At 61.9% G+C, this 25,495-nt stretch overlaps 4 protein-coding genes across 5 annotated transcripts; 1 reads left to right on the top strand and 3 right to left on the bottom strand.

Moving 5' to 3' along the window:
- Positions 1 to 1,415: 1,415 nt before the first annotated feature.
- Positions 1,416 to 4,570, bottom strand: MOGAT3 (monoacylglycerol O-acyltransferase 3). The gene is made up of 8 exons (XM_015813174.1): positions 4,534 to 4,570; positions 4,260 to 4,340; positions 3,918 to 4,025; positions 3,351 to 3,421; positions 2,756 to 2,960; positions 2,094 to 2,265; positions 1,708 to 1,910; positions 1,416 to 1,570 (listed from the first exon to the last, which is right to left on the bottom strand). Exons 1-8 carry the CDS (start codon positions 4,568 to 4,570, stop codon positions 1,416 to 1,418), a joined length of 1,032 nt encoding a protein of 343 aa, XP_015668660.1.
- A 3,780-nt stretch (positions 4,571 to 8,350) lies between these two features.
- On the bottom strand, positions 8,351 to 12,472 carry LOC107285035 (2-acylglycerol O-acyltransferase 2-B-like). The gene is made up of 6 exons (XM_015813175.1): positions 12,379 to 12,472; positions 11,839 to 12,017; positions 9,896 to 10,100; positions 9,630 to 9,804; positions 9,335 to 9,534; positions 8,351 to 8,505 (listed from the first exon to the last, which is right to left on the bottom strand). The coding sequence occupies exons 1-6, from the start codon at positions 12,470 to 12,472 to the stop codon at positions 8,351 to 8,353; spliced, it is 1,008 nt and encodes a 335-aa protein (XP_015668661.1).
- A 5,609-nt stretch (positions 12,473 to 18,081) lies between these two features.
- On the bottom strand, positions 18,082 to 24,091 carry TAF6 (TATA-box binding protein associated factor 6). 2 transcript variants are annotated; one of them, XM_029283588.1, is made up of 14 exons: positions 23,966 to 24,091; positions 23,718 to 23,804; positions 23,473 to 23,626; positions 22,525 to 22,581; positions 22,281 to 22,400; positions 21,579 to 21,718; positions 21,134 to 21,211; positions 20,233 to 20,334; positions 19,946 to 20,128; positions 19,780 to 19,854; positions 19,568 to 19,693; positions 19,218 to 19,391; positions 18,915 to 19,121; positions 18,082 to 18,715 (listed from the first exon to the last, which is right to left on the bottom strand). In XM_029283588.1, the coding sequence occupies exons 1-14, from the start codon at positions 24,089 to 24,091 to the stop codon at positions 18,335 to 18,337; spliced, it is 2,010 nt and encodes a 669-aa protein (XP_029139421.1). In that variant the 3' UTR covers positions 18,082 to 18,334. The 2 variants fall into 2 exon arrangements, with proteins under 2 accessions (XP_029139421.1, XP_015668684.1); XM_015813198.1 differs by having other exon boundaries at positions 23,936 to 24,091.
- A 178-nt stretch (positions 24,092 to 24,269) lies between these two features.
- MBLAC1 (metallo-beta-lactamase domain containing 1) lies at positions 24,270 to 24,937 on the top strand. Its single transcript, XM_015813177.1, has one exon. The coding sequence runs from the start codon at positions 24,270 to 24,272 to the stop codon at positions 24,915 to 24,917; it is 648 nt and encodes a 215-aa protein (XP_015668663.1). The 3' UTR covers positions 24,918 to 24,937.
- The last annotated feature ends 558 nt before the right edge of the window (positions 24,938 to 25,495 follow it).

The raw sequence follows: 25,495 nt of genomic DNA on the forward strand, positions 1-25,495 counted from the left end.
AGGGGGTCAACGAGAATGGAGCGCGTGGCAGGCGGGGGAGGTCTGCTGATCCCTGCCCGTCCGCTGCGCCTCCCTCCTGGATCCCCCGAAATGGGGAGGCAGCACTCAGAACAAAGAACATGCAATCCCGGGGCTGGAAGGGACCTTGGAGGTCTTCTAGTCCAACCCCCTGCTCAAGACAGGGTGTCTACCATCCTGCTCAAATGGTTTGCCCGGTCTATTTCTGAAAACGTCCAGCGATGGAGCAGCCACCATTTCTGGAGGCGAGGCAAGCCATTCCACGGATTGTTCCCTCGGAAATTTTTCCCTTCCTTCTAGGCTGGGTCTCTCTTTAATGACCTTCCACCCATCAGCTCCTTTCCTGCTCTCTCGTTTCTCCTTTTGGGCGATAGCCCTTCCACTACTGGAAGGCAGTTATCATGTCCCCCCCCCCACCCCCAAATGTTTTCTTTGATTGGCTAGAGACGTACCTCATTCCCTCCACCCTTCGTCCTGCAATTCAGCCCCCAGACCCTCCTTGATGGTTCTTTTCTGCACTTTTTCTAGAGTCTCAGCATCTTTTTTATATTGTGGTGATCAGATCTGTACGCAGTTTTTCAGGTGGCTCCTATTTAATTGTTTGTTCACTAGGAGTCCTAGATCTCTCTCAGAGTTACTGCTGTTGAGCCAGGCGCTATCTTATATCTGTGCATTTGGCTTTTCTGGCCCAAGTGTAAAACCTCACTCTTCTCGTGGCCAAATTGCGTTTTGATAGGGCCCAGTGTTTATGTTTGTCGAGATCCTTCTCAAACTTGAATCTATGTTCCAAAGAGTTAGTGATCCCCCCACCCAGCTTGGTGTGGTCTGCAAATTTGACGAGTTCCCCTTCTATCCCCTCATCTAAATCATTGATGAAGATGTTGAAGAGAACTGGGCCCAAGAGGCAAACTTGGGGCTCCCCACTGCACGCTTCCTTCCATGTAGATGTAGTTCCATTGAGGATTACACGTTGAGTGTGATTGGTCAGCCAGCTACGAATCCATCTGATGATGATCCTGCCTACCCCACATTGTTCTTTCTCACCAAGAAGCTGTGATCTACTTTGCCAAATGCCTTGCTGAAGTCCACCTGGGTGAGGCCCGGCTAACATGCAGCTTGCCCTCCCCATCCAGCAAAGCCTCCAGCCAAGAGGAGGGGCACCGGGCCTCCTGCCTCCTTCCGTAGCCTCCTTTGGCCTAAGCTCCCCGTATCCACTTCAGATAACCGGCACAGCTGCTGGGCTCCCCAGAGCAGCCCCACACCCACTGGAGGCAGAAACCAGACGTTGGTGCCACAAAATGTAACACTCTTTATTGAGACCGGGGAGCAGAAGAGGGGACCCCCGCCTGAGCCTGCAGCAGAGATGGGCGCCTGGCTCCCCGGCCGGGGAGGGGTCCCTAGGTGATTAAGAGCTGCTGCGAGGGGGGGAGGCCACCGTTGCCCTTGTGCTCCTCGAAGAGTTGCTGCAGTGCCTGGACGTAGAGGGCGTGGTAGCGGTCCACCTCCTCCGGGTTGGGGCGTGGGCGCAAAGGGACAGGGATCGGCTTCCCCACTGCAAATGAGAGAGAAAATGTGTGCTGCGTTTGTGTATCTGTGTGAGAGAGGAAGTGCAGCCGAAGGCTGGCCCTGCCTTGCCAGTGCAGGCTGTCTTCCCACAGCCCGGAGAGGGGGAGAAGATCCCAGGCTCACCCACAACCGTGATGGGGGATGGTTGGGGCAGGAGCCCCCAGCAGTGGCGGAAGAAGAGGCTGCGTCCCACGAAAAGGCAGGGAGCGAAGCCGGCCAGCTGCTTGAAGCGATGCTGGAGACGCCGGAGGAGGCTGCCCTCGGGGAACTGCACCTGCCGGAAAATGTCGTTCTCCCCAAAGGAGAAAACGGGGACGAGGTCTGCCCTGGAAACAGAAAGTGGGGAGATTCTGCACAGTGGGGTCCTGCGCTTGGGGCTCTCTCAGCCTGGAGAAGAGGCCTCTTCCTCCAATAGGTGAAGAAGTTGGGGATCCCCCAAAATGTGCCCCCAGTCCGCCCATTCCAGGACCCGTCCCTTACTCCTGCCGAGGCTGCAAGGAGACCCTCACCCGTGCTGCAGCGCCAGCCGCACGAAGCCTCGCCTGCCTGAAAGATGCAGCCGCTGCTCGCCCGGGTTGCAGTCCAGGGACTCTGAGGCCCCGCCCACCACAATGACCACCGCATGTCCAGGCCCCGTTCGGAGCAGGAAGTCCAGGGACTTCTTGCTGACTGGCACCATCCCTGGAATGGGACAAGGAAGGTGGGGGGGCAGATCCCTGAGTTGGGGGGGGGGGAAGGACCCACTTCATTGCATAATGCTAGTGCGCCTTCCCTTGGTGGCTGCATTCCCCACCCTGGGCCGACCGAGGCCTCTGAAGGACAGACGGGGCACCTGGAGCCGCCTTTGACCTCTGCCTCCCAGCTCTGGGGGCTCCTGACCCCCCCCTCCCACCAAGGAGATTTCCTTAGTCGGCCTTCCCAAGGACAGACACCCTGGTCAAAAGCAGAAAGGCGGGGGATGGGTCCTCTCTTAGCTCGGGTTTGTGTCCCAAATAAACCAAAGAGAGGGTCACTGCAGCAGCCCCCCGCCAAAAAAAAAAATCTCCCAAACCACAAAACGCCAGAATGGATGGCCCCTGGCCTCGGGGGTTTAAAGGACGTGGCCCTCAACTGTTGGCCCAGAAACCGGATCGGGGGGTGGGGTGGGGCTGGGGCGAGAAAGGTTTCCCACCTGAGCTCATCATGTACTCGCGATACACGGGCAGGTAGAAGAGGCCAGCCAGGAGGGCCAGGCTGCTGGTCAGGCCGGGAAAGGCCCGGGAGAAGCCACAGGCCTCTGTGCTGAAGGCAGAAAAGGCTCCCGCACAGATGATGCCGTGGGGGTGGGAGCCCAGGATGTAATTCCTGGTGGGCGGCAGTTCGGCAGTCTTCACCAGCTGGGGAGAAGAGAGCAGGGGGAGAAGAGGACCGCTGTGGGGCTGCCTTCTCTTTCCCGTACGGGTGGCCAGCCACCCGTGGGCAGAGCTGCCCTCAATGCAAGTGGCAATGGGTTCCACAGGCTAACTGTCCCACCCAAAGAGGGCCTTCATCTGCTCCCCATTTTCCAAGACACTGAGAAGCTGGTCTTGTGGCCCTTTCTCCACCCACAGCTGGCTGGGGCAGGTTTTCAGCCGGGGCCTTTCCTGGTGCTCTCCTGCTTGGCTTTTGGGACATTGGCCAAGGGCAGGCCATCCCCTTAAACTGGGTCCAGCGGGAAGCAGCTCTTTTGGGGGGCTGCCCCTTCAAAGTAGACCGGCCGCTGCGCCCCCAGCCTGGCCTCCTCCTACCTTGATGGGGAAATAGTCCCGGTGCAGCTCCCAGACCTTCCAGCGCCTCATCCAGTCACTACGACGGCCCCCTGCCAGGACAAGCACAGCGGCCGAGAGTGGGTGGGTGGTCCTGCAAGGGGAACAGTGGGGCCTGGCTCCCCACAAATCCATCTCTCTCCATGCTGGCCTTCTGATGGAGGGAGGAGGCTGGAGTTTGCTGGACCGGCGGGGGGGTGGGTGGGTCTCATGGCTGACTTTGGTCCAGATCCAGCTTCCCCCGGGGGAACCTGCGTGGCTAAAAGTCCTCGCAGACCAGGCAGGGATTTTAGAAGGCACGGCAGTTCTTGCCTTCTCCTGCCCCCTCCCCCCCTCCCATCCCATCCCCTGCCCAGTTCCCCAACCGCATCCCATAGGAAAGGGGATCTGGGGTCCCAGCTCAAATGCTGCCCCACTGGGGAGACACAGCAAGGGCCCCCGCTTTGCTGCAGGAGAATCAGGAAGATGCCTGGCAGCTTGAAGGCCAGGTGGGCAGCCCTGGGCTGGGGACGAGAGGGGGGGCTCCGGGGGGAGGGGGGAGCTCAGCACCTTGCAGGGGGGTGTCCAAGTCCACAATCCACCAGATGAAGTACAGCACACTCAGGGACCAGAAGGAGGTGAAGAGCAGGTAGATAAGAAGCAGGGTGAAGAAGGGGCCTGGGGGGGGAAGGGCAGGCTTCACGTGGGCCCCCTGCCCCCCCTGCCCGCCCACATGCCTCCCTCCTAGAGGCAAGACTGAGCAAGTAGAAGAGGGCCCCTGAGCTCAGAAAGTCCTTGGGCGGGCCCCTGGGAAGCATGAGACCCCAGGTCCCTTTGCTCTGGGGGGCCACCTTCCCCCCCAAAAGGAAGGAAGGTAGCCTGGGCCCACAGGCTCCCCCCACCCGCTCCTACCGAAGAAGAGGAAGGTCAGCACCCACTGGAAGACGCTGAGGGCCTCCAGCTGCCTGCGCAGGGTCATCTTCTCCAGCTGACCTGTGGGGGGGGGATACAAAAGGATCACCAGTCCAGGAGCAGCCACGATGCCCCCCTTGATCTGAGCCTGAGCGGTGGAACATGGGAGTGGCCATGCGGGGGGGGGGCAGTCCCCGAGCCAGGTCTGGGTCGCTCCCCCCGGCTGTGCAGGGCCTGCCTGCTCCTTCCGCCTAGCTGCAGGGGAAGGACCTACCCCTGGGGTGGAGAGAGGCGCCCGCCTGCCCGTCCATCGTGGCTCCACGTCCTCCAGACAACTGCAGCTGAACTTCGCCCTCCAGGCAGGCAGGCAGGCAGGCGGGCGGGCGGGCGGGCGGGCTGGCGACCTGGGAGAGCAGGTGCCACCAGCGGATAAGGAGGGAGGCCGGGTCAGGCCACTGCACAAGGCCCGCCTCCCCTGCCGCCTGGGCCCTGTGGGGAGCTGGGCTGCTTGCCCCCACCACTCACCCCCCCCCTTAGCTCCGCTTGGTTCTGCTGTTCAAGGCACGGGGCTCCTCCATGCAGCCCTGGGTTCAGAAGGGGGGTCAAAGGTCAGCCGCCAGCAAGGCTCAGGGCTGGGCGGAGACAGCTTCATGCCCAGGTTCCCCCCCCCCGCCCAAAGTCCAGGCTGGAGATGAGACTCCTCACTTCTCCAATGTGGTCTGAGTTAAAGACTGCCCCCCTCCCGTTCCCATAGTCCTCCCCCCGTTTCATTTTTAGCACCTGAGACGGCCAACGGCTTTATGGAGTCCAAGGGGGGGGGGCGCATGCCGCACGTGCTCAAAGGTTCCCTCGCCTTCCTTTGCACCCAAGCCGGCCTGGGGTTGTTTTTTGGGGGGGGGGGAATCCTGCAGCAGCGGAGGCAGCAGCCCCGGCCTTGAGGCAGCGACGGCGAGCAGATCCCAAGGCCTCCCTCGGCTGGGCCCCTCCGCTCTCCCTGCCCGGGGAAAACAGGGCCAGCCCGCACAAGGGGGACTGCGCCCCCTCCTGGCCAAACCCGGTTGCTCTCTTTGTCTAATCCCATCAGACCCCAATTGACACCCCCCCCCCGCAGTCCCCTCTCAACCCAGGGCAGCCCCACAAATGCGACCCAGAGAAAGCCCATCACTGGGGGACCTCCACACCCCACCCTCCCCCCATGCTCCCTCTTGAAAGGCCCCACAACATAACTCAACCCACACACGTGGACTCAGCCGGCTTCCCCAGACTGGCCAGCCAATCAGATCCCTAGGATTCCGGGTTCCAAGGAAATCCATCAGACGTCCCCCTAGGGCAGGGGTAGGCAACCTCGGCTCTTTTATGACTCGTGGACTTCAACTCCCAGAATTCCTGAGCCAGCGGAGCTAAAGAGCCAAGGTTGCCCATCCCTGCCCTAGGGAGTAGCCGGGAGTTAAAAAAAAAAAAACCTGGATGGCCATAATCGGAATCACCACAGCCAGTCCGGGGCTGCTGCTGCAGCTGTCCTGCTCTCCAGGGACACGTGGGGCTCCGTTTGGCACCGTGAGCCGCTCTTCCGCCCCAGAGGCTGTGCTGCACCCGGGATGAGGCACCATAATGCTCTGCCCCGGGACGCCTGGCTGGCTGGGGGAGAGCGGGCTTCCCCCAGGGCGAACGTAATTGCGAAATCTGGCCACAGGGGGGAGTAGCAGCAGCCGAGCGCCCCCCTCCACTCAGCCTGGCTGTGGAGATGGCTCCGGGCAGCCGGACGCAGAGCTGGGAACCCCGTGGATGCGGTAGCCAGAGGCGCCCCGAGATGCCTCTTCTGGACACCCAGCCCCGGCTGCTGCCGGACGGTGCAGCCCAGGACACCAGCAGCACCTCGCAAGTCAGTTGCAGCTGTCGAGGGGGGGGGAGGCAGAGGTTGCCACTTTGGATCAAGGCCTTCTTTCTCCCCCGCTCTGCTGCACCCCTCCAAGATTGTCTGAGACACACAGGACAGAAAAAGGGGACCCCCCCACCCCGCATTTGCCATCTTTCCCAGCATGTTGGCCTGCCTCAGCCCAGCCCTACAGTTCTGCCCACCCAGCCCAGTGGCTTCCTCCGTGGCTGCCAAGGCATTCCCGGGTGGCCACGACAGAGCACCTGGGGAGCCCCAAGGCCAGGCAGAACCAGGGCTCCCCCAAGCCCCATCCACAGCGGATCCCCATAGGGGGCGGCGCCCCACGTCCCCCCCGCCCCATTTAGTCTCTGGCACCCCAAGTGAGCTCCATGCTGGTGCAGGGACTAACCCAACCCCCCCCTCCCAGCAGCATAGCTCAGGCACTCACTTTTAAGCCCCACAAGGCCAAACTCCTGGGCTGTCCCTTAAGGGCCTCCTGGCACCCCAACAAGCCCCTTCCTTCCTTGCTGGCCAGGCAGACACTCTCCCCCCCCCCCCCGCTCTCTCCTTGCCTCCCAGAACAATCAGGGTCCTCCCTCCTCCTGAGGCCTGTGGGGGAGCAGAGGATGTCTGTGTGTAGCTGCCAAGTCTGCCATCACCCCCCTCCCTGGGCTCCCACTGCAGATTCTACCCTCGCCCCAAGTTTTCGGCTTCACAGGTGCTTCCCTGCCCCCAGACCTGCCAGGGCCCTCAAATGCCCCTTGCAACTCTGCGTTGCCCCCCCTTCCAGTTATTCCCTGCAGTTCTTTGCAGGCTAAGCGTCTCTGTGCCCCCCCCCCTGCAGCAGGTCCTCCCACACAGGTCACCCAACCTGTGACCAAGGGGGAGACGGGCCCCCTTGGACAAGAAAGGGAACCAAGCTCTTTCCTGTGCTTGCTCTGAGGAGGGGGCTTCGAGGCTGGTCTCCTCCTATGTCAGGGGACCCTGGAAACAACCGGGGGGGGGGCAGGTATAGCGGTGTGAGGGGGTCTTGGCGCAGATGCCTTTCTGAGGGGCTGGGTTGCTGCCACCAAGCCAGGATCGCAGGACATGGCATTCCTCACGAAGGCATGGAGACTGCCTGCGAGATGGCAAGCCCCCCCCTTCTGCTCCCCCAAGATCACTGACCCGCTGCCGATGGGAGAGCATGGCTAATTCTGGAAGCTGGTCTTGGGCCGGTTCCTGCCTGCTGGAGCCCCTTTTACAGGCCCTGGCTGCTCCCCTTTCCATAGCCCCCTCCCCATTTTTCATGGTCTTTTTTGGGAAGCCGAGGTGCTCAGTTCACAAGAGGCAGCCTGGCTGGAAAAGGAAAGCAGGAGAGCTCTGGGACTCATTTGCCCAGGTCCAGGCCACACCCGCTGGCTGCCTCTCGAGCGCTGCCCCACCCAGCGGGCCCTCCTCCTCCTCCGCCTCCTCCTCCTGCCAGATGCCCAAGACTGCCAGCAGCCCAGCAAGTTCTTCTGCACCGGCTGATGCCGGAGCAGCCGATCCCAAACAGGCCCGTAGGAGCTCCCCTCTTTTCTCTCCCCTCTGAGGGGCTTCAGCAGGGCGGCCTCTTCCTACCAGGATGGCTACAAGCACCAGGGCTAGGTGAAAAACCAGCCACGGCCTCTCCCATCACCTGCAGCTCTGCATCCCTGCCCTTCAACGCCCGCTAGGTCAGGTCCGGCTCAGATGCCCTCATCTGTCCCAGCCACCCTGTGCTGGGCAGACCCGCCCTCTTCCCTCTGGCTCCCCACTGTGGCTCCTGCCTCCCCCCCCCCCAGCCCCGGGCTTCCTCTACTCTTCACAGCATTGAGTGCTCCCACTTTATTTCTTCCAAAGGAAATGCCACCTTCGAGTAGATGGCACACAGGACCGTTTGTGCAGCAGCAGCCCAGGAGTTTACCCTCCTCCCCGCAAGAGTCCCGAGAACAAAGTTGCTTTTAAGGCGGGCCTTGTGCCTGCCATCCGTGCTTTGGCATCAGCGCCCTTCGATGCCAATTCTGCAGGGTCAAGAGCTCCGCTCCCAGCCGTCCTCGGGCACCACTCCGATGCTGCCTGGCAACGAGGGAAGCTTTAACCCAACACCTCCAGAGCATCTTTGGTGAAAGCCAGCTCCTCCTGCAGCCACGCAGTCCTTTCGCCCGGCCCAGGTGTTGCCCCTCCGTGTCCCAGGCCGGCCCTGCGTGGCCGGCTAGATGATGGTCAGGTGCTTGTCTTGGGGCAGCCCGTACTTGGCCTTGTGCTCCTCAAAGAGCTGAGTCAGCTTCTCCAGATACGTCTCGTGCAGCTCATCAATGGCTTCTCCGGACGGGTGGGGCGTCTTGGGCACCATAATCGGAGCTCCGACTGAAGGGGGGGGCAGGCAAGACATGAGAAATTGAATAAATAAAATAAACCAACAGCTCCCTTTGAGGCGCCAGGGAGAACCTCCACCACCACCCCCTTAGCAAGAAATGAGGCTGAGGGAGGGCGGCAGAGACCCAGGAGTGCCGGTTCTTGCAGCCAAGGGGGCTCAGTAACCCCAGTGCTCCTTCCCCCCCCACGCTCCTCCTAGTAGCCGCAGCCCCCCTCCCTCTGAAGAGGGTTGGGCCGCAGGAGCACCAGCCCCCCATGCACAGGGAAGACCTACTGAGCAGGGTCACCGCTAAGAGCCCCAGCCCAGTCGGGCAAGGCCAGGTTTCAGTCTTGAGGGACCCAGGATGGGCCTTACACCCCAGAGAACTAGCGTGAGGGCACGGAGCAGAGCGTCTGCGGGAAACGACCAGCCACATCAGCACTGCCCCTTCCTGTGGTCCAGCGCCTGAGCTGCCTGGTCCCACAGCATTGCAACAGGGAGAGAGAGAGCCAATCTCCAGCCCTCCCCCCCTCAACCAAAGTCCAAGGCTGCTGCCCCACTGAGGGGCTGGCTCAGAGGGAGTTGCAACACATAGTGCAGCAGCTGGCCCTTGCATCACCCAAGGGAGGTCAGTTTGGCTGCCCTCCAGCTGGGAGAAGTGCTGGCCTGTCTGGGGCAAAGTGCTAGGGGACAGACGGTCACCCAAGGCGGGGGCAAACCCGCCCCAGAGGGGCTCCTTTCTGCCATGGGCAGCCACGATTGACGGGATCCAAACGGTTCCCTGGCAGCTGACCAGCCCAGCACCTTTTGGGAGCCAAGAGCCGCAACAGACACTCTCACCGACTGTGTAGATGGGTCTCCGGAAGGGCAGCAGGCCGAAGCTGTATTGGAAAACGCCCCGAGCGTGGAAGAGGGGCAGGGCCAGCCCCATGGCCTTCTGCAGCCCTTCCTGCAGCCTGCGGATGAGGGAGCCTCGCGGGTTGGACACTTGATTGAAGAGCTCGTTCTCCCCGAAGGAGAAGACTGGCACCAACGCTGCTCTGCAAGGAGGAGGGCCAAGCCTTGGTCAGAGGGAGGTCTTCCCTTCCCCCCCCCCCCCGTCTTGCAGTGCTCCCAGAGGCCCCCCGCCCCTCACCCGTGTTGTAGGGCCATCTTGATGAAGCCTTTGCGGCTGCGTAGCTGAAGGGTCAGAGCCCCCGGGCGAGCGTCCAGCGACTCAGGGGGGCCCCCCACGGCGATGACGGCCACCTGCCCGCCCCCTTCATGGCCAAGGAGGTAGGAAGCACTGGCCTTTTCCGAAGAGACCAGTCCTGGAAGGAAAAGAGCAGAGGGGCTCAGAGCGAGATGGCCCCGGCTGTCCTCACTGCCCCTTTGTGCCCAGGTGCCCCCTAAAGAGCTCACCCCCGCTCATGATGTAGTCGCGGAAGAAGGGGACCTTGAACCAGAAAGGCAGCATCAGGAGGTGGGGGGTGAGCCCCGGGAAGAGTTGGGAGAACCCTGTGGCTTCGGTGCAGAAGTTCCCAAAGGCGCCGGCCACCAGGACCCCGTGGGGGTGGAAGCCGAAGAGATAATTGTGGGAGGGGTCCAGCTTTGCCGTCTTCACCAGCTGCCAGTGGGGAAAGAAAGCAGAGCAGAAAAAGTCAGCCCAAGATGAGCGCTGAGATTACTGAGCTAGTACTAGATCAGGAATTGAGGCAGTGGCCCCACAGGTGACTGACCCTGCATCTCTCCACCCCAGGGTGACACCCCCCCCCCCCCGGGGAGTTGCCGAGGCTGCTTGCATTTTTCCAAGCCCAAAAAGGTGGAAAGGAAAGAGATTCCCCCTAGCAGGGAGGCTGCTTTGGCTGGGCCCAACAAACACCCAGGGCTGCTTCTCCGCTCTGCCCAGCTTCCCCCTCAAAGGAGGCCCTGCAGCTGCCACCTCTGGATGCCATTCAGCCTGGCAGGGGGGCGGAGGTGGGTGACTGGGGAGCATAGCCGACTGATGAAGCCTGAACCAAGCTCTGGTTTTAAGGGTGCAGAAAAGATCCAGAAGCACAACTTTAAGCTCAATAGTCCCTCAAAGAGATGAGGGGTGGACCCCAAATACTTTTGGGGAGCCCAGCTTCAGCCAAAAGTTTTTTTCAAGACTCTGTCTTGGGGTTCCCTCTCTAGGAGCACTTGGGAGGCAACTGAAGTTCACAAAAGCTTTAGCGGACTTAGTGGGGTCCATATTAGACACCACCAACAAAAAAAAATGTTCAGAATGTAGCTTGCACTTAAAGAAACACATCCTCATCTGCCCAAACAAACAGGAGGAAATTTCATGCCAATAAAACATTTGGAGCTGGCACATTCGTGATGGAGTTACAGACAGGACGGTCTAGATCTGTGAGAACTGATGCAGAAGCAGAGGATCAAGGAAATTAGTAAATAAGTTGATTTATCAATCCAGCAGCACAGCTGCCTGAATTCTCACTGGCTGTTAGTTACATCTTAAGGTTACCAATTTAAAAAATGGCACTATTTATTTTAGAATATTTATAAGCAAAACAATATTTACTACATCATTTACAAAACAAATTGTCAAGTTTAACTGGAGACACATGTGAAAGCTAACAGCCCCAGAAAATACAAAAGGTCGGAGAATTTATGGCCTTCAAGGGTGGCCCAATTATTTAAGCTGCAATCCAAACTGCTTCATGGGATTCGGTGTTTTATTCTACTGCAAATGATTCCCAAATTATAAAATTAGTGGATCATTTCATATCAGATTTTCATGGTCCCAATTTGCCTATTAAACCAAGACGTTTTAAACTCCCTTCCTGGCTTAGCTGCCTCATTGGAGGCTTCTCATCCGCTCTCAGGCAGCTACCTGGCAAGGGGTGGGGGGGGTGATACATCCTCCCCGCCAGGGACCCCATCTGAGCCAACCCGGCTCCCCTTCTGCCTCACACCTCCTCCTCCAGGCCCAGCCCGCCCGCCCATTGCCTTGCAAGATAAGGTTTATGCCTTTTAGTATAAGCTTAGTCAGTCGAAAAAGGGCCGACACCTTCTGACCGAGGGGGCGCAGAAAGGATGGCATTTGCGGAAGGGGGGCTACGGAGCAACACCGGCTTGACAATGGGGGAGGAGCCGAGGTTTAGGCCGTGCGCTTAAAGGAGGGCGACCCGCACCGCACCTGGGTGGTTCTCCCCAAGAAGTTCCAGCACCGCTTCGAGCCCCGCGTTCTCACTCCCCGCAGCGGTTTGTGGCCAAGGCCGTGTTGGTGGAGCCGGCGTCCCCCGAAGGGAGAAAGTGGGTGTCCCGCCAGGCCCGACCCCCCCCCTCGCTAGCACCAGGAGCCTCCCAGTCCCTCTGCTCACCGTGATGGGAAAATAGTCCCGGAAGTATCGCCAGACGGCCCAGCCGCGGACCCAGGTGGAGCGGCGCCCCCCGCGAGACGGCGTCTCCCAGTCCAGGTAGAGCCAGGCCGCGTAGCCGAGCGCCAGCAGCCAGCCGTCCCCGAGCAGCAGCACTACGTAAAGCCCCAGGCAGCACTGGGCTACGAGAGAGGCAGCGGGTGACCCTCTCCTCCGCCTCGCCAGCCCCCGAGCAGCGGCAGCTGCGGCACTCCGAACGCGCTCAGGAGCCCGCCGCTCCTGCTGCTCCCGCCCGCGGACAGCCCCAGCTGAGAGGAAGTGGCGGCGCCCTGCGGGGCTGGAGCAGCCGGGCTTCGGGAAGGCAGCCCCGCGCGAAGCAAGGCGAGCCGCCGCCCGCAAGAGCCGAGCCGGGCGCTGCAACTGCCCGCCCGCCCCCGCCTCGGGCTCCCTTCGCGGCCGTCGGCCAGCGCTGCCTCTCCTGCGACCTCCCCCGCGGCCGGGACACAGCCACGTTTGCCGCCGCCGGCACCGTCCCGTCCTCACCCAGCGCCAGGAAGGAGAAGACCCACTGGAGGACGGCGGCCGTTTGGAGGCGCCGCCGGAGCGGCAGGCGCAGCGGAGCGAACCGCACCCACATGGCCAGCGCGATGGGGTCGGGCTCGTACAGGTTGGCCGCCGACCGCAGCTGCAGCTTATCAAGGAGGGACGAGCTCCTCCTCCTCCTCCTCCGCGAGGCCCCGCCCCGGCCGCCCGTAAGCGAGGCGCTGCGGCACTGCTGCGGGCGAGGGGGGGAGGGGGCGCTTCCCCGACGGCTGGCCTAGGCGAATCGGAGCCGGTCAAAGGAGTCGGCGCAGGGAGGGGGAGTGGCCTCTCCTGGCCCCAAACCCACCGGGAAGGGCTCCAAGCGAGCCGCTGGCCTCCGCTCAGCCCCCCCGCCCCGCACGCACGGAGGAGAGACGGGTCTGACGGCGGCCGCTGCTATTTCTGGCTTCTCCCGGCCCAGGTGTGGCGGGCGGTGACGTCTTCCTTCCCCGCCTCCAGTTTTGGGGTCTTTGCCGGCAGCCTGGAGGTTTCCTGCTGGGCCTTCTGTTTTCTTCCTCCAGGGAGCCTCCGACTCTCTTTGCCAGGGAGGCCTGGATCTCACTGCTCTCCCTTACGGGAGGCTCCCCCAGGACGGCACAGGTGGGTGCCGGCCCTCCACAAAGACACAAGCCGAGCTTCAGCCCCCCACCCCCACCACAAGGGGAGCAGATGTAATGAACCCCCATGTGCCCCGTGCCCCTCACCCCTTTCCTTGCACCTCCCCAGAGGAGATCGCAATCCCTGCCGAGGGCTGGCCAGGCTTGGCTCGGCCACCACCAGATTTGATCCACGGGGCTTCCAAGGAAGTCTTCCACCAGCCCAGCCCCGGCTTGGTTCCAGAGGGAACAGCAGAGAAAACCAGGGGCTCCCCTGCAGAGGCTTGTGGCCCCCCTGTCCAAGGCCCGTCAGCTCCAGAGGGAGGCCAGGGTCCTTCTTGGCTTGCAGCCAGGAATCGGCTCTCTCTTCTCTGTCCGTCCTAAATGCCTGCAGGAGGCCTGGTGCCCTGACCTCCCTGGATCCCTCTGCTGACCCCCCCTTGAGAGAATTTGCTTGTGGGGAGTGGAAGGGAGACCCTCTTAGAAGCCCCCACCCGCACATAGGGAGCAGCTCCAAAGACTGAGAAGTGGGAATGAATTTGGACCAGAAGCTGCAGCTCCTCCAGTGAACGGGATGGGCTTGGAGTGGCGCTCCCTTGCAGGAACCGGAGCAGCCCACGGGTGCCACACTGGGCGACACTGCCTGCTGCCCTGCCCAGGGGCAGCTGCTCTGGGCTGGAGATTCTGCAAGGGGAAGAAGGGGCTCAATGCTGCCCCCCCTTGCAGCAGCTGATAGTCTGTGGGAAGCAGGCCAGCTGGGCCACGGGGCAACCCTGTGCCTCTTGGAGCCTGACGCTGAGCACATCCAGAGGGGGAACTGCACAAGAGGAAGTGGCGGCCGGGCGGGCCCCACGCTTGGCAAAGAGAGGGAAGTGCCTTCGCTCTCTCTAAGCTGCTCCCTGTCGCTCGGGGAGAGCACCCCTCCTCTGCCACCTCCCATCGGGACAGCTGCTGCTGGCTGGAGAGGATCTGTCCCTTGTCAGGGGGATCCCCTGTCCTTGGCCGCCTCTTTGAGAAAGAGTGGAAATCACGGGCAGAATGTTCTCTCCAGGATCAGAGGCCTTGGGAGTAGCTGCTGTGGAACGTGAGCCTTGGGGTAGGAAGAGGGGGCCAGACAGGCACTTCAGGCAACTTCTGCATTCAGGGCAACGGCGGGCTCTTTCTGTATGGCCACCAGGATGGTCTCTGAGGCCAGCAAGATGGCCTTGACTCTCTCCTGCCAGAGGTGCTGCAAGAGACGGCATGAAGATGGCCTCTGCTGTGCCAGCAAGGGTTAACGGGCGCTCCTGGAAGCCTCTCCCCAAGGGATCCCACAGCACTTTCCCCAGCCAGGGAGTGGGACCCGTGAGGGTGGCCGAAAGAGGCCACAGACACCGGAGGGAGGGAGGGAGGGAGGGGCCTCCCTGGCGGCTGCCTCTTCCCTGCTGCTGCTGCTCTCCGGAGCTGCTCCTTCACTCCTTCCTAAGCAGACCTGAAGCAGCTGCAGCAGCGCCAGCATCAGGGCGGGAGGCAGAAGGAGACACCTTTCAGCGAAATCAGCAGAAATTGCTTGCAAAGATGTGGGATTAGCTTTATTAAGAACGAACAGAACGGAATCTATCTTATCTATCGCACTTCTATATCTATAGTAGTAGAATACTGCAGAATAGTACAAAATACAATTGTAGAAGGCTGCAGTTTAGAAAAATTTTAAAGTGAAATCTAATTTTAAACTAGGACAGCTTTTAAGATCATACTCTGAAAGCTTCATTTTCAAGTTTCAAAAATATTTTTTTAAAAATACTAAATACTTGCATTCTTTTTTGTGGCAGGAACGCTTCTAACCCAGACTTGTAAAAAGCTGGTTCTTCAGGGTGGCAGGTGCCCCAAAGCGGGCATTAGGAGTGTGTGTGTGTGTGTGGGTGTGTGTGTGTGAGATCGGAGGACAGTTATTTGGTGGCTGCCATGTGTCCTTCTGAATGTGCTTCCTCAGAGCAGACCCCTGGGCTCTCTCTTCTGCCCAACATTCTGCAAATAGCCTGAACCATCCATCAGGGGAGGCACCTCTGGAAAAGAGGGGCAGGGCACCCCAACCTCACCCTCTAGTCTGCATCGCCTGCCTGCTTACTGCGGGGGGGGGATGCATTTTTTGGCAGAGTCGCGCGTGGACTGCGCTGTCTTCAGGGACATCCTTGCCTGTTCCCACACTCACAGGGCCAAGTGGTCAGAGCTGGTGCGAAAGGGTGGAAGCCAAAGAGTAGGACTGGGGGTCTCTGGCCAGTGCCAACACCTGTGCACCGTGATACTAAAATGCAGGTGGGCTGATGGGTCAGCAGTATCAGAAAATGGCCCTGAAGCCGGGGTGGAGGTCCTGGGAAAACAAGAACACAACTTCTGCTTCTTTGCAGGCAGATGCCTGGTGCTGGAGGAAGCGGGGGGGGGGAGGGTAGAGTGCCAGGAGGGGGCCTCTGCTTTTCGTGGTGCCATCTTGGCACTGGCTCCTGTCAAGGCAGAGGCAGCTTTTGTTAAATCTCGGTGCTCATCCGACCCAGCCAGGAGTAATGTTAATTTACACCACCTCTCCAAAATCCCAAATCATCTGGTGGCAACAGAGGATGCAGGAGCTCAACAGAAGGTGAAAGAGGGTGGAGATGAGCTCCCTCCAGCTGGGTCCCAGGGAGCCCCAACCCCAATTAACCCCCAGTAGAGTTTTTCCTTCCTGGCCAGACGTTTTTGTCTCCCGTCCCGTTCCCGCCGAGGTTGTTATGCCTGTTTGCTCCCCTTCCCGGGGGTCCTGAGCTGATGCACCCAGAGCTCTGTCCGACGCTACGGAGCGCGGGGCGGGAGCGGGCAGCCGGTAGGGCAGTGATGGTGAACCTTTTAGAGACCCGAGTACCCAAACTGCAATCCAAAACCCACTTATGTATCATCGGGTGCCAGGTGGGCGTGGCTGCCGTGGTAACGGCAGACTGGGTGGGACTAAAAAGTTCACTCAATCAATTCCAACTTTGCGAGATCTTTTTTTTTTTCAGTGAGAAGTTGAAATTGACTGATTGAACCTTTTTTTCACACGGTGGTGGAGGCCTAAAGCGAAAAGGTTTTATAAAACCCAGCTGAAGGCCTAGGACTGGGGCGATGGCGCGCGTGCCCACGGACAGGGCTCTGCGTGCCACCTGTGGCGGTAGGGCCTTTCCGGAATGGAGGGGGACATCTGGGGTACTGATTTCAAGAGGCTCCGCCTGCAGGCTCGCCAAACCCAGGGGAGGGCCGGGAGCGGCGAGTTCGAGCCCACCAAGGGCTCCAAGCGGGCCTTCCTTCCTCGCCTGGGATTCACCCTGGGACTCTTCTGGAGATCCCCTTCCTGGGGCCCTAGACGGTAAACGAGGGAGGTGCTGCTGTTGGGAAATTCGGGGTCCCCGAACAGGGTCCCTGTCCAAAGGCAGCCTCATTTCAGGGCTGATACCGCTGACCTGGAAGGCGTGACCCGAGGGGGGTGTGGGTGTGGCCCCGGCTGGGGTCTTAAACCAATGATTTGAATCTTCATTTGATTCAGTGATTCGATCAATGATCAGCCCGGATCCCTTGTGCCCGGGAGGGGCAGCAGCTCCTTCCGTTGCAGCGGGGCGAGGCGGTCCGGCGGGTGGGCCGGCTTCCTTGCCTCCCCTCGCCCTGTGAGCTCACGCGGCCTCACAATGCCTCCCCGTCCCCCGTGGCGCTCCAGCCCGCCAGAGAGCGGGCACCGGCAGCCATGTCCTGGCAGCAAAGCCTCTGCCGAGAGGCCGGCGACGTGGTGGCTCGGCTCTTGGGCGGCGCGGTCCTGCTCTGCGTGGTCAGCAACGCTGTCTTCCTGGTGAGGAAGGGGCGCGGGCGGGCGGGCGGGCAGCGAGGGACCCCTCCCGCTCGCCTGGCTGCCTTGGCCTGCCGGAGAGCGGCGCCCAAGGAGCCCCATTCGGACGGGGAGGGCCTCTAGAGCCGCCTGAGCGGAAAGAAGCGGGGAGCGCGCGTGCTGCCAGGCCCCGACGCGCCGCTCGTTCTCTCCCCAGTTCTACCTGCCCTCCAGGCGCAGTCGGGGCTCGGACGGCCGGAGCCAGGCGCAAAGGAGCGAGGGTCGTCAGCCCGCAAGCAGCCGAGGTTCGGGAGCCGGGCCTTTGTAAGGGGGGAGCCGTGCGGCTCGAGGGACGGCGGGGAGAAAAGCGGGAGGCGGGAGCCTTGCCGGCGGAGAGAAAAGCGCCGACCGGCAGGAGGGGCGGATTGACGGCGCCTTCCGGCCCCTCTCCCTCCCCAGAAGGCGGTCCGGCCGCCCAGCGCGCCTCACCCGCGGAGCAGCGGAGCGAGGCCCCCTCGACAGACCGCAGGCGACCGACGGCGGGGCAGAGGAGCGGCAGCAGCCCCAGCGGGTGGCTAGGCAGCGCGGACGCCCGGGCGGAGCAGAGGCGGCCGGTGGTTTTCTTCGTCCCCGAACAGCTTCCCAGTCGCGCTTCCCAGGCAGCGGGAGGCGGCCTCTGGCCTCCCGCCCCCGACAAACCGGCCCAAGCGGTCGCTGACGCCCGTCGGTGGCACGAGGCGGGACTTCGGGAGGGCGGGTCGCTTCCAAGGCAGAGGGCGCTTATCGCCGGGCCCCCCGGCGGCCAGTAAAGGCGCTACCGGCAAAGGCCAGGCAGGCCGCGTGTCTTTCTGTGGGCCGCCGCAGAGGGGGGGGGGGGAACAGCGGCGAGGACCCGTGGCTGGACTCCCCGTCTGCTCACCCAGCGCAATTTGCACCCCGCCCCTTTCCAGGTTGGATGGGTGGAGCGTTCAGGTTCCTAGGCCCTCAGGCAAGGGCTCTGCCTGCCCCCCAACTGAAAAGATTGGAGGGGGGGGAGGCAGCTCGCCCTGGCAGACCCAGCAAGCCTGAAGCTCCCCACACTCTTCCAGTTGGCCCCCTGCTGAAACTTGCGTTGACCTCCTGGATCCCACACCAGTGCAGCCCCCTATGAGGGAGCAAAGGCCTTAAGCAGCACATCGGACTTCAGGGCTGGGCGTCCGGGACCCCCTCCCGCCACTCAGGCTATGCCACATGCTTGTCCCCAAAGGAGACCCCACCCCCACGCTGTTGAACAGGCATGTTTATTAGGTACTGGAAAGTATTTACAGCAGACATATTTTGTCAAAGGCAGCGGAAGGAGCAGTGGGGAAGCCCCATCACCCCCCTTCTCTCCATAGGTGGGCAGGACGAAGGGTCAGTCCTGGGCGCAGGGCAAGCTTGGCCCATAGTGGTGCTCTCCCCTAGCACCGAAAGCTGAGGCGTGGGACTGTAGCCCCAGACTCTCTCCAGCCCACCCACAGATGGCAGGTTGTGAATTCTAGAGGGAGGGCTGTGGGGACTCGGGCACCAAGCCCTGCCCCCCATTGGTGGCTTTGGTGAGGAAGGCGGTGGCACCGGTGGTGATGCTGGCACCGCCTGGCAACTGGGGGCTGTTGCTGCGTTCCTGCTTGAGGGTTCCACTGGCCAGTCCCAGGCTGGGCGGAGCAGAGGATGAGGGGGAGAGCTGGGAGGCCCCCCCTTTGCCCTCTGTGGCAGGTGGTAGAGAAACCACAATGTACTTCTGGACGCTGCCTGAGATGGGGGGGCTGGGGGCTGCCTGCCCACCAGAAACCAACTTCACAAGGGGTTGCGTGCTGGCCACTGTGCTGGTGACGGGCGAAGTGGAGGTGCTGGCTTGGCCACCGCTGAGTGTGATCACCTGTGAGAGCAAGAAGAGGTCAGAAAAGAACAGAAATCTGCGTATATTTATCATGGTTTTTATTATCGCCTGTTCACCGCCCTGAGTCCCGTAAGGGAGATAGGGCGGTATATAAATTCAATAAATAATAATAATAATAATAATAATAAAGAAAAGAGCCTGCCTGCCTGCCCCCATTCCCCCCCCCCCTCCGACGTACCTGCTGGGAAGTGGAGGTGCCAGAGGCAGAAGACATGACAATGAATTTGGTGGGCGGAGGCGAGGGCTGCGTTGGGGTGGCTGGCCGGGTTGAGACGAGGGTCTGCATGGGGAGGGTGATAGAGCCGGGCATCTTGATGATGCTGGGTGCCCGTGTGGCACTGCTGCCTCCCTGGGCCGCCTGGGAGAGGGTCAGTGTCGGACGGGGCTGTGCAGGAGAGGAGAGGAGAGGAGCAGACGGTCAGCCCTGCCTCCTGCCACATTTGCGAAAGCCACGGGAGAGGAAGAGTGCCAGTTGATCTACCTGGGTGATGGTCAGCGTGGTGCGGTTCACCTGCTGAGCCTGCACGGCTGCCTGGGCCCGGGCCTTCACCACGTTGGTGCAGAGGAGGGGCCCCAAGGCGCCATACTCGCCTCGATAGGCCTCCTGGTTGTCTGGTGGGGGACGCAGCTTGGCCAGGACGGGAGCACAGTGCTTCTGTGGGGTGGGGGTGAGAAGGGAAAAGATAGGTAGCAAAACTCCCCAGGGAAAGACAACCCCCCCCCAGCACACACGGGTGGACCCTTTTCTCCAGAGGGCAAGCAGGCCCCCTCCGGACGAGGCAATTCAGCCTCTTCGTATGGACTGCTCGGGGGAGGGGTCCCTTCCCTTACCAGCAGGAGACTCTGAACGTGGTCGGCCCCGATCTTGTCAATATTGCTGACCACAGGACCCTCCAGGATGCTGCGGACACGCTCCCCCTCCACCTGCAGCCGCGGCAGGATGAGCGTCTTGATCACCTGGAGAGAAGACCGGAAGCCGTCTGGGCCCCTGGCCAAGCTGGGCCAAGCGGGCCCCTCCTGGCTCCACCCGGGCGTCCACTCACGTCAGGCCCCAGCTCCGCCAGGCCAGCGATGGATCCATACCGCGTAGTCCAGGGCGTCTTCTCGTCCACCCAGGTCTGGTGAACAAAGGGAGGGAAAGAAGCGTGAGGAGGAGCAGCAGCAGAAGGCGGGGCTGCGAAATGCCCCGGACCCTCCCCGGGCCCTGACCTTGGTGAAGGTTTTGGTGATGCGCGACTGGATGTTGTTAGTGGTGGTGCTGAAATTCTTGCAGATTTGGGCGATGAGGCGAGCGGCAAAGTCCCTCAGGGCCCAGTGGTTGTCCACATCTGGCCTGAGGCAGAGCTGGCGGCTGACGATGCAGGTCATGACTGCCGGGATGATCTCGTGCAACTGCAGCAACGGATAGGACCGCAGAGGCCCCTCAGCGCCAGTCCCCTCCCTCCCTCCCTCCCCCTCCCCCCGGCCCCAGTGCCAGGGAGGCCTCTGCTGCTCACGTATTTCTCCAAATACAGGGTTGGGTTGTCCATCAGGGCCTTGACCATCCGCATGAGGTAGATCAGAAGAGCCAGGTTGTTCTGCACCACGTTGACCCGCACCTGGAGGGGCAGGAAGGCGACCGTGAGATCCGTCCTCTTTCCCTCAGCGAAGGCCCTTCATCCGCAGGAGGGGAGGAGGAGCTGGCCAGGCTCCGTCCAGGGCAGTTCCAAGGTGCCATGCTGCTGCTCACGTGGTCCAGGCTGCCTGGATGGCTGGTGCTGGGCCGGACAGAAGGTTGTGAGGGATTCTGAATAGGATCAGGCCCGACTATGAATACAAATTGACCCATCTTTGCTGTGGGGGCTTCCCAACTAGGAGGCTCCCCACCCCTGAGCCGAGCAATTTATAACCAAGCTGCATCTCGGAGCCAGAACGCTGGCCCATCCCAGGCTGCACCCTCCCCAACTGCAGAGGCCCCTCGCTCTCTCTCCAGGGCCTGGGGCGACACTGTGGGGGGGGGTGGAGGAGGAGGAGAGCCTTTTCTGCCTTTGCCGAGAACCAGCAAGGAGGGTCGGGCACTTTGCTCCAGGGCTGGCTTCCGGCCGTCTTCAAGCAGGCACGTGGCCACCTTGGGATCATCCCCAGGTATTCAGGATCCGCCCAAGAGTCCAGAGGGGTGACCTATTCCCAAGAGCTTAACAGCAGGCAGGACTATTTCCTCCCCCCGAAGTCACTCCTAAGTATGCTGGCTCAGTGCAACTCTTCCAGCCTCCGAGAAATTGGAACAGCCCCCCCCCCTCCCTCCCTTAAAGAGCTGAGGACACGGCAGGCTGCCTCATCCTTCAACCACCCGCTGTGGTTTGGAGCGACAGCCAGGATCTGGCGAAGGGACCGGGAGACCCCCCCCCTTCCCCTTACCCCTTCGGAAATGAATGTGCTGAATCGGGGCAACATCTGGTAGAGGCCGGGGTCTGTGGCAATGCTTTGAAGGGCTTCCTGGGGAGAAAAAAGTTGGGGGGGGGGGGGGAAAGAGCCGAATTGGGGTATTATACAGACTATCAGATGGAAAAGGGCGGTTTTGGACTCTTCCTTCCCCCTCCCCCCCCAAAGACTTTGGCAAGAAGCCTGGCCAGTTCCAGGGGAGGTGTTCAAACACCACTTTTCAGGCAGGCGAGGGAGGTTCCGCCCATTCTTGCCAAAGGCCAAGGGACAGGAACCTGGACTTGGCCGAGGCGCTGTCCAAGCCTGGCCTGGAGACGCCCCCCAGGCCACCTCGCCCTTTTCTCCAGCATGTGGCTAGCCAGGGGGCAGAGGAGGGAGGGAGGGAGCGTTGTCTGCAGATGGAGTGCTCCTGGATGCTCACCGCACGCTTTGCTTCACAAGATCCCACACAGGCTTCGGTGATCTCCTTGTAGTACAGCTGTTGCTCCACAGAGAGCTCGTGGATGCTCCGTGGCTTCAACTTCAGGGGGGCTCCTTCCAGAAGCCCCTTCTTCTCTTTGCCTGTGCAGATGAAGAGAAGGTAAAGGCCCTGGGGGTGCATTATCTTCGCCTCCCCTTCCTATCCGGAGGGAACTTCCAGGGACCACTGAGAGGACGCACAGCCTTAGCCCACGAAGAGAAGCCACGGGAAGCAAATGGTGCACGGCTTAGAGTCCAAGACCGAAAGGTGCAACTTGATGCCCGATGCCCGATGCCACTGTGATAGTCGGAGGTTCCTCCAGGGAGGGCAGAGGGGGTAGAGGGCTGCTGCTGACCTGTGGGAGATGCCTGCCTGCTCCCATCACTATGAAATGCTTCCTGACCAGCAGCTGCCCGCCGCTCCTCCATGGCGCACCCCCGGCACAGAGGTTTGGGTGCCTGGCAAAGCCACATTCTTTGCCAATAGTTTGCAAGCCCTGGCTGGACTGGTCAAGGGTGACCACTGGTACTTTCCTGAAGACCCAGGGAGAAAGAGAGTGCCTCACTCTGGGATGGCCAATCTCCTCCACGGGTGCCAAGCAAAGGGGCTTAATCTTTGCCCCTTACCCCCCATCCCCCCCCCCCCAGCTGGGCTCAGACTGACCTTTGCTATCAGCCGGGCTGGCGCTCTGTCCTTGGCCCTTGAGAGCACCTTCCTCCTCCTGGCCCGGCTTGGCTCCCTTCAAGGGCTCGGTGGCCTCGGCTTTCTGCTGCTCCTTGGGGGCTGCGGAGGGAGGAGATGGACTGGGGTCAAGGCTAAGCAGCAATGGCTCCCAAGCCAGTTCTCTCGCTTGAGGCAGGAAGCTGCCTGCCCTGCCTGGCCTTTCCACCCAGGGTTGGTCACTCACCCGGAGGTGGATTTTCTGGGATCGCCGGTTGAACTCCCTCAATGCTCAGCCAGTGTGCTATTAGAAAAAGGGGAGAAGCTTCAAAGAGAGGGAGATAACTGGTATGCAAAACCCTGGCTTGGTCTCTTCTTGGCAGTGTTACAGAGTCAAACTGGAAGAGAAGTCAGGAAGGACCAAAGTTAACAGCTTATAAACATAAAGCAGCACAGACTCCAGGATATTTCAATGCCTTCCGGTTTGCCTGCTTCTGCACCGGCAGCTGCTCTGCTCAACGGCATAATGCACCTGGATGCCGCGTGTGCCACCTGCCCTCATGCTGTGGCCAAGAGAAAGGTGGGGGGGAGGAACCTCCAAGATGGCGGAGGGTGGGAAGATGCAAGAGAAGCCCCGCTGCCCTGCATGCTCTGACTACGCCCATTGGGGCACCCACCCCAAATACTTCTATATAGGCGCAAGAGATTGCACAGACCGTGTGGGTGTGTCTGCCAGGGCATTTCCTCAAACAGGGATCTTTCCAAACTGGAGTAGCCCGCGGGCTTGATGGCTGTGGCCCTTTTCCAGCTGGTTCCTTCCAAAGCCACTATGGAACACCCCCCCCAGGGGAAAGGGAATACGCAGCATACGAGCAGCTTCGCTCCTGAGGAGGGATGCTGTGCTCCGTCCCCTGGCACGAGGTCACCCGTGCTGAGAGCCAGGCCTCTCTATGCCCAGGTGTGAGTTTCGGGGGGGGGGGGGCGAGAAGCAAAGGAAACCGTCTAATCAAGACCGGAAATCAGGGGCCTTTCAGATCTGGGGGGGGGGGAGAGAAACATCTGTGGCAACCAGCTCCCTTTGTCGCAACGGGTGCTGTCCCGATTTGCACGTGCCCCCCCCTTTGGCGGCTGGAGTGGGGTTGGGGTCGTGCCCCCAGGAGAGCCACGGGAGACCCCCCCCCAAGCGGCCCCTCACCCTTGAGGCAAACGTCCAGCGGGACGCGGGGCAGGGGCGTGTTGATGATGTCGCTCAGGTCCATCTCCTTCTCCTCGTAGAAGTAGAGCTCGCGGCCTCCCCCGCTGGCGTAGCGGAACGGGATGAACTCCTGCGTGTGGAACCCGTAGAGCGGCTGGAGGAGGAGGAGGAGAGCCCGGTGGGTGAGGGGGGGAGAGCCGAGGCCAGCCCCCAGCCCCCCCCGCGCCCTCCCCCTCCCCAAGCACCTCCACGTTCTTCAGCTTCAGGGCCAGGTCGACGTCGCCCATGGTCAGCAGCTGCCGCTTGCCCAGCCGCATGAACTTCAGCGCGTCCTGCGGAGAGGGGGAGGGGGAGGGGGAGGGGCAGGAAGGGGGGGGCGCAGGGAGGTGAATCCCCCCCGCCTTCTGCTCCCCCAACTCCCTCCCTCCCTCCCCCCCGCCTCCTCCTCCCCCCTCCCGCCTACCTGCGCGATCTCCTTGATGCGGTAGCTGACCTCGTCCGCCAGCAGCTGGCACGTCTCCTCGGGCACCTGCCCGATGCCCACCGACTCGGCCATCACCTTCATGGACTCGGTGGGCAGCTGCGCGCTGCCCACCTTCGGCTTCTTCTCCTCCGCCATCGGGCCCAGGCCGGGCTCTGGCCAGCCGAGCGCGGCGCCCGCGTGACGTCACCAGCCGCCGCCGCCGCCGCCGCCGGGGCATGCGCAGTTCGGCGGGGGCGGGGCTCCGCTGAGCGTCTGCCCGCCAGGGGGGGGTCAGGCGGCGGAGGCGATCGCGGCCCCCCTTCTCCCCCCCCCCATGGCCCGGCGGAGGGCGGCCCCGCTGTCGCTGCCCGGCTGCCCGTACTCGGTGTCGGTGGTGCAGGAGGGCTACTGCCGGGCGCAGGCGGACGGCTCCACCCTGGCGGACGGGACGGTGTCGCTGGTGCTGGGCCCGCGCCTGACGCTGGTGGACACGGGCGGGCCCTGGGCGCGGGAGCGGCTGCTGGCCGGCCTGGCGGAGCGGGGGGTGTCCCCGGGCGATGTCCGCCACGTGGTGTGCACCCACGGCCACTCGGACCACGCCGGCAACCTCAACCTCTTCCCGCGGGCCGAGCTGATCGTGGGCACGGACGTCTGCCAGCCGGGGGGCCGCTACCTGCCCACGGGGCTGCGCCGGGGAGCCCCCTACCCGATCCACGAGGGGCACCTGGAGGTGCTGCCCACGCCCGGCCACACGGGGAGCGACGTCAGCCTGCTGGTGCTGGGCACTTCCCTGGGCAGCGTGGTGGTGGCCGGAGACCTTTTCGAGCACCAGGACGACGAGGAGGAGTGGGCGGCCCTGAGCGAAGACCCCGCCCGGCAGGCCGAGAGCCGGGCTCGCGTCCTGGCCATCGCCGACGTCGTTGTGCCGGGCCACGGGGCCCCGTTCCAGGTGTTGAGGGAGGGACCCGGGGGTGCGAGCTGATGGCGGCGTTCAATAAAGGGTTGAATCGGCGAGTGGTGGATCGTTCCTGGCTAAGAGGCTGCCCCCCCCCCCGGAGACCCCTGCTGCCCGAGGGGGGGGGCTGGCGGGAGCGTTTATTGACCCCAAAAGCAGAGGGGTTGGGGGCAGCTGGGCTTGGAGACTTCTATCAGGACAGCCCCTCCCTTAGTTGCTGAGTGAAGGGCACCCTACCTTTTCTGGGGCGTTTTCAGGCTCAGGCTCCCTAGCAGGGACCAGCGACCAATAAGGCTCAGTCGAGGGGAAATAAAAATCCCTGTGAGTCAGAACAGCTTCCTTGAAACGAAAGTCCGGTCCAAAATGACCAGCTAAGAAGAGTTGCAGCTTTTGGGTTGGAGGGTTGCCTCCAGGGAAGTCTGGGATCCCTTCGCAGACAGTTGCATCCAGGTTAGCTAAGAGCGCAAAAGGATTTAAGGATAGGAGTGGCATGAAGGGAACGATCAGGAGAAATGGTTTAACCACCTTCGCTCATCCGTGAAGACCCTCTTCTGCCCTTGAGGACAGTGTCCTACCTGGTGGTCTGGGTGGGTCACACCGTCCTC

The sequence above is a fragment of the Protobothrops mucrosquamatus genome, unplaced genomic scaffold (genome assembly GCF_001527695.2).
Source record: "Protobothrops mucrosquamatus isolate PMUCROS unplaced genomic scaffold, P.Mucros_1.0 scaffold141, whole genome shotgun sequence".
NCBI lineage: Eukaryota > Metazoa > Chordata > Lepidosauria > Squamata > Viperidae > Protobothrops > Protobothrops mucrosquamatus.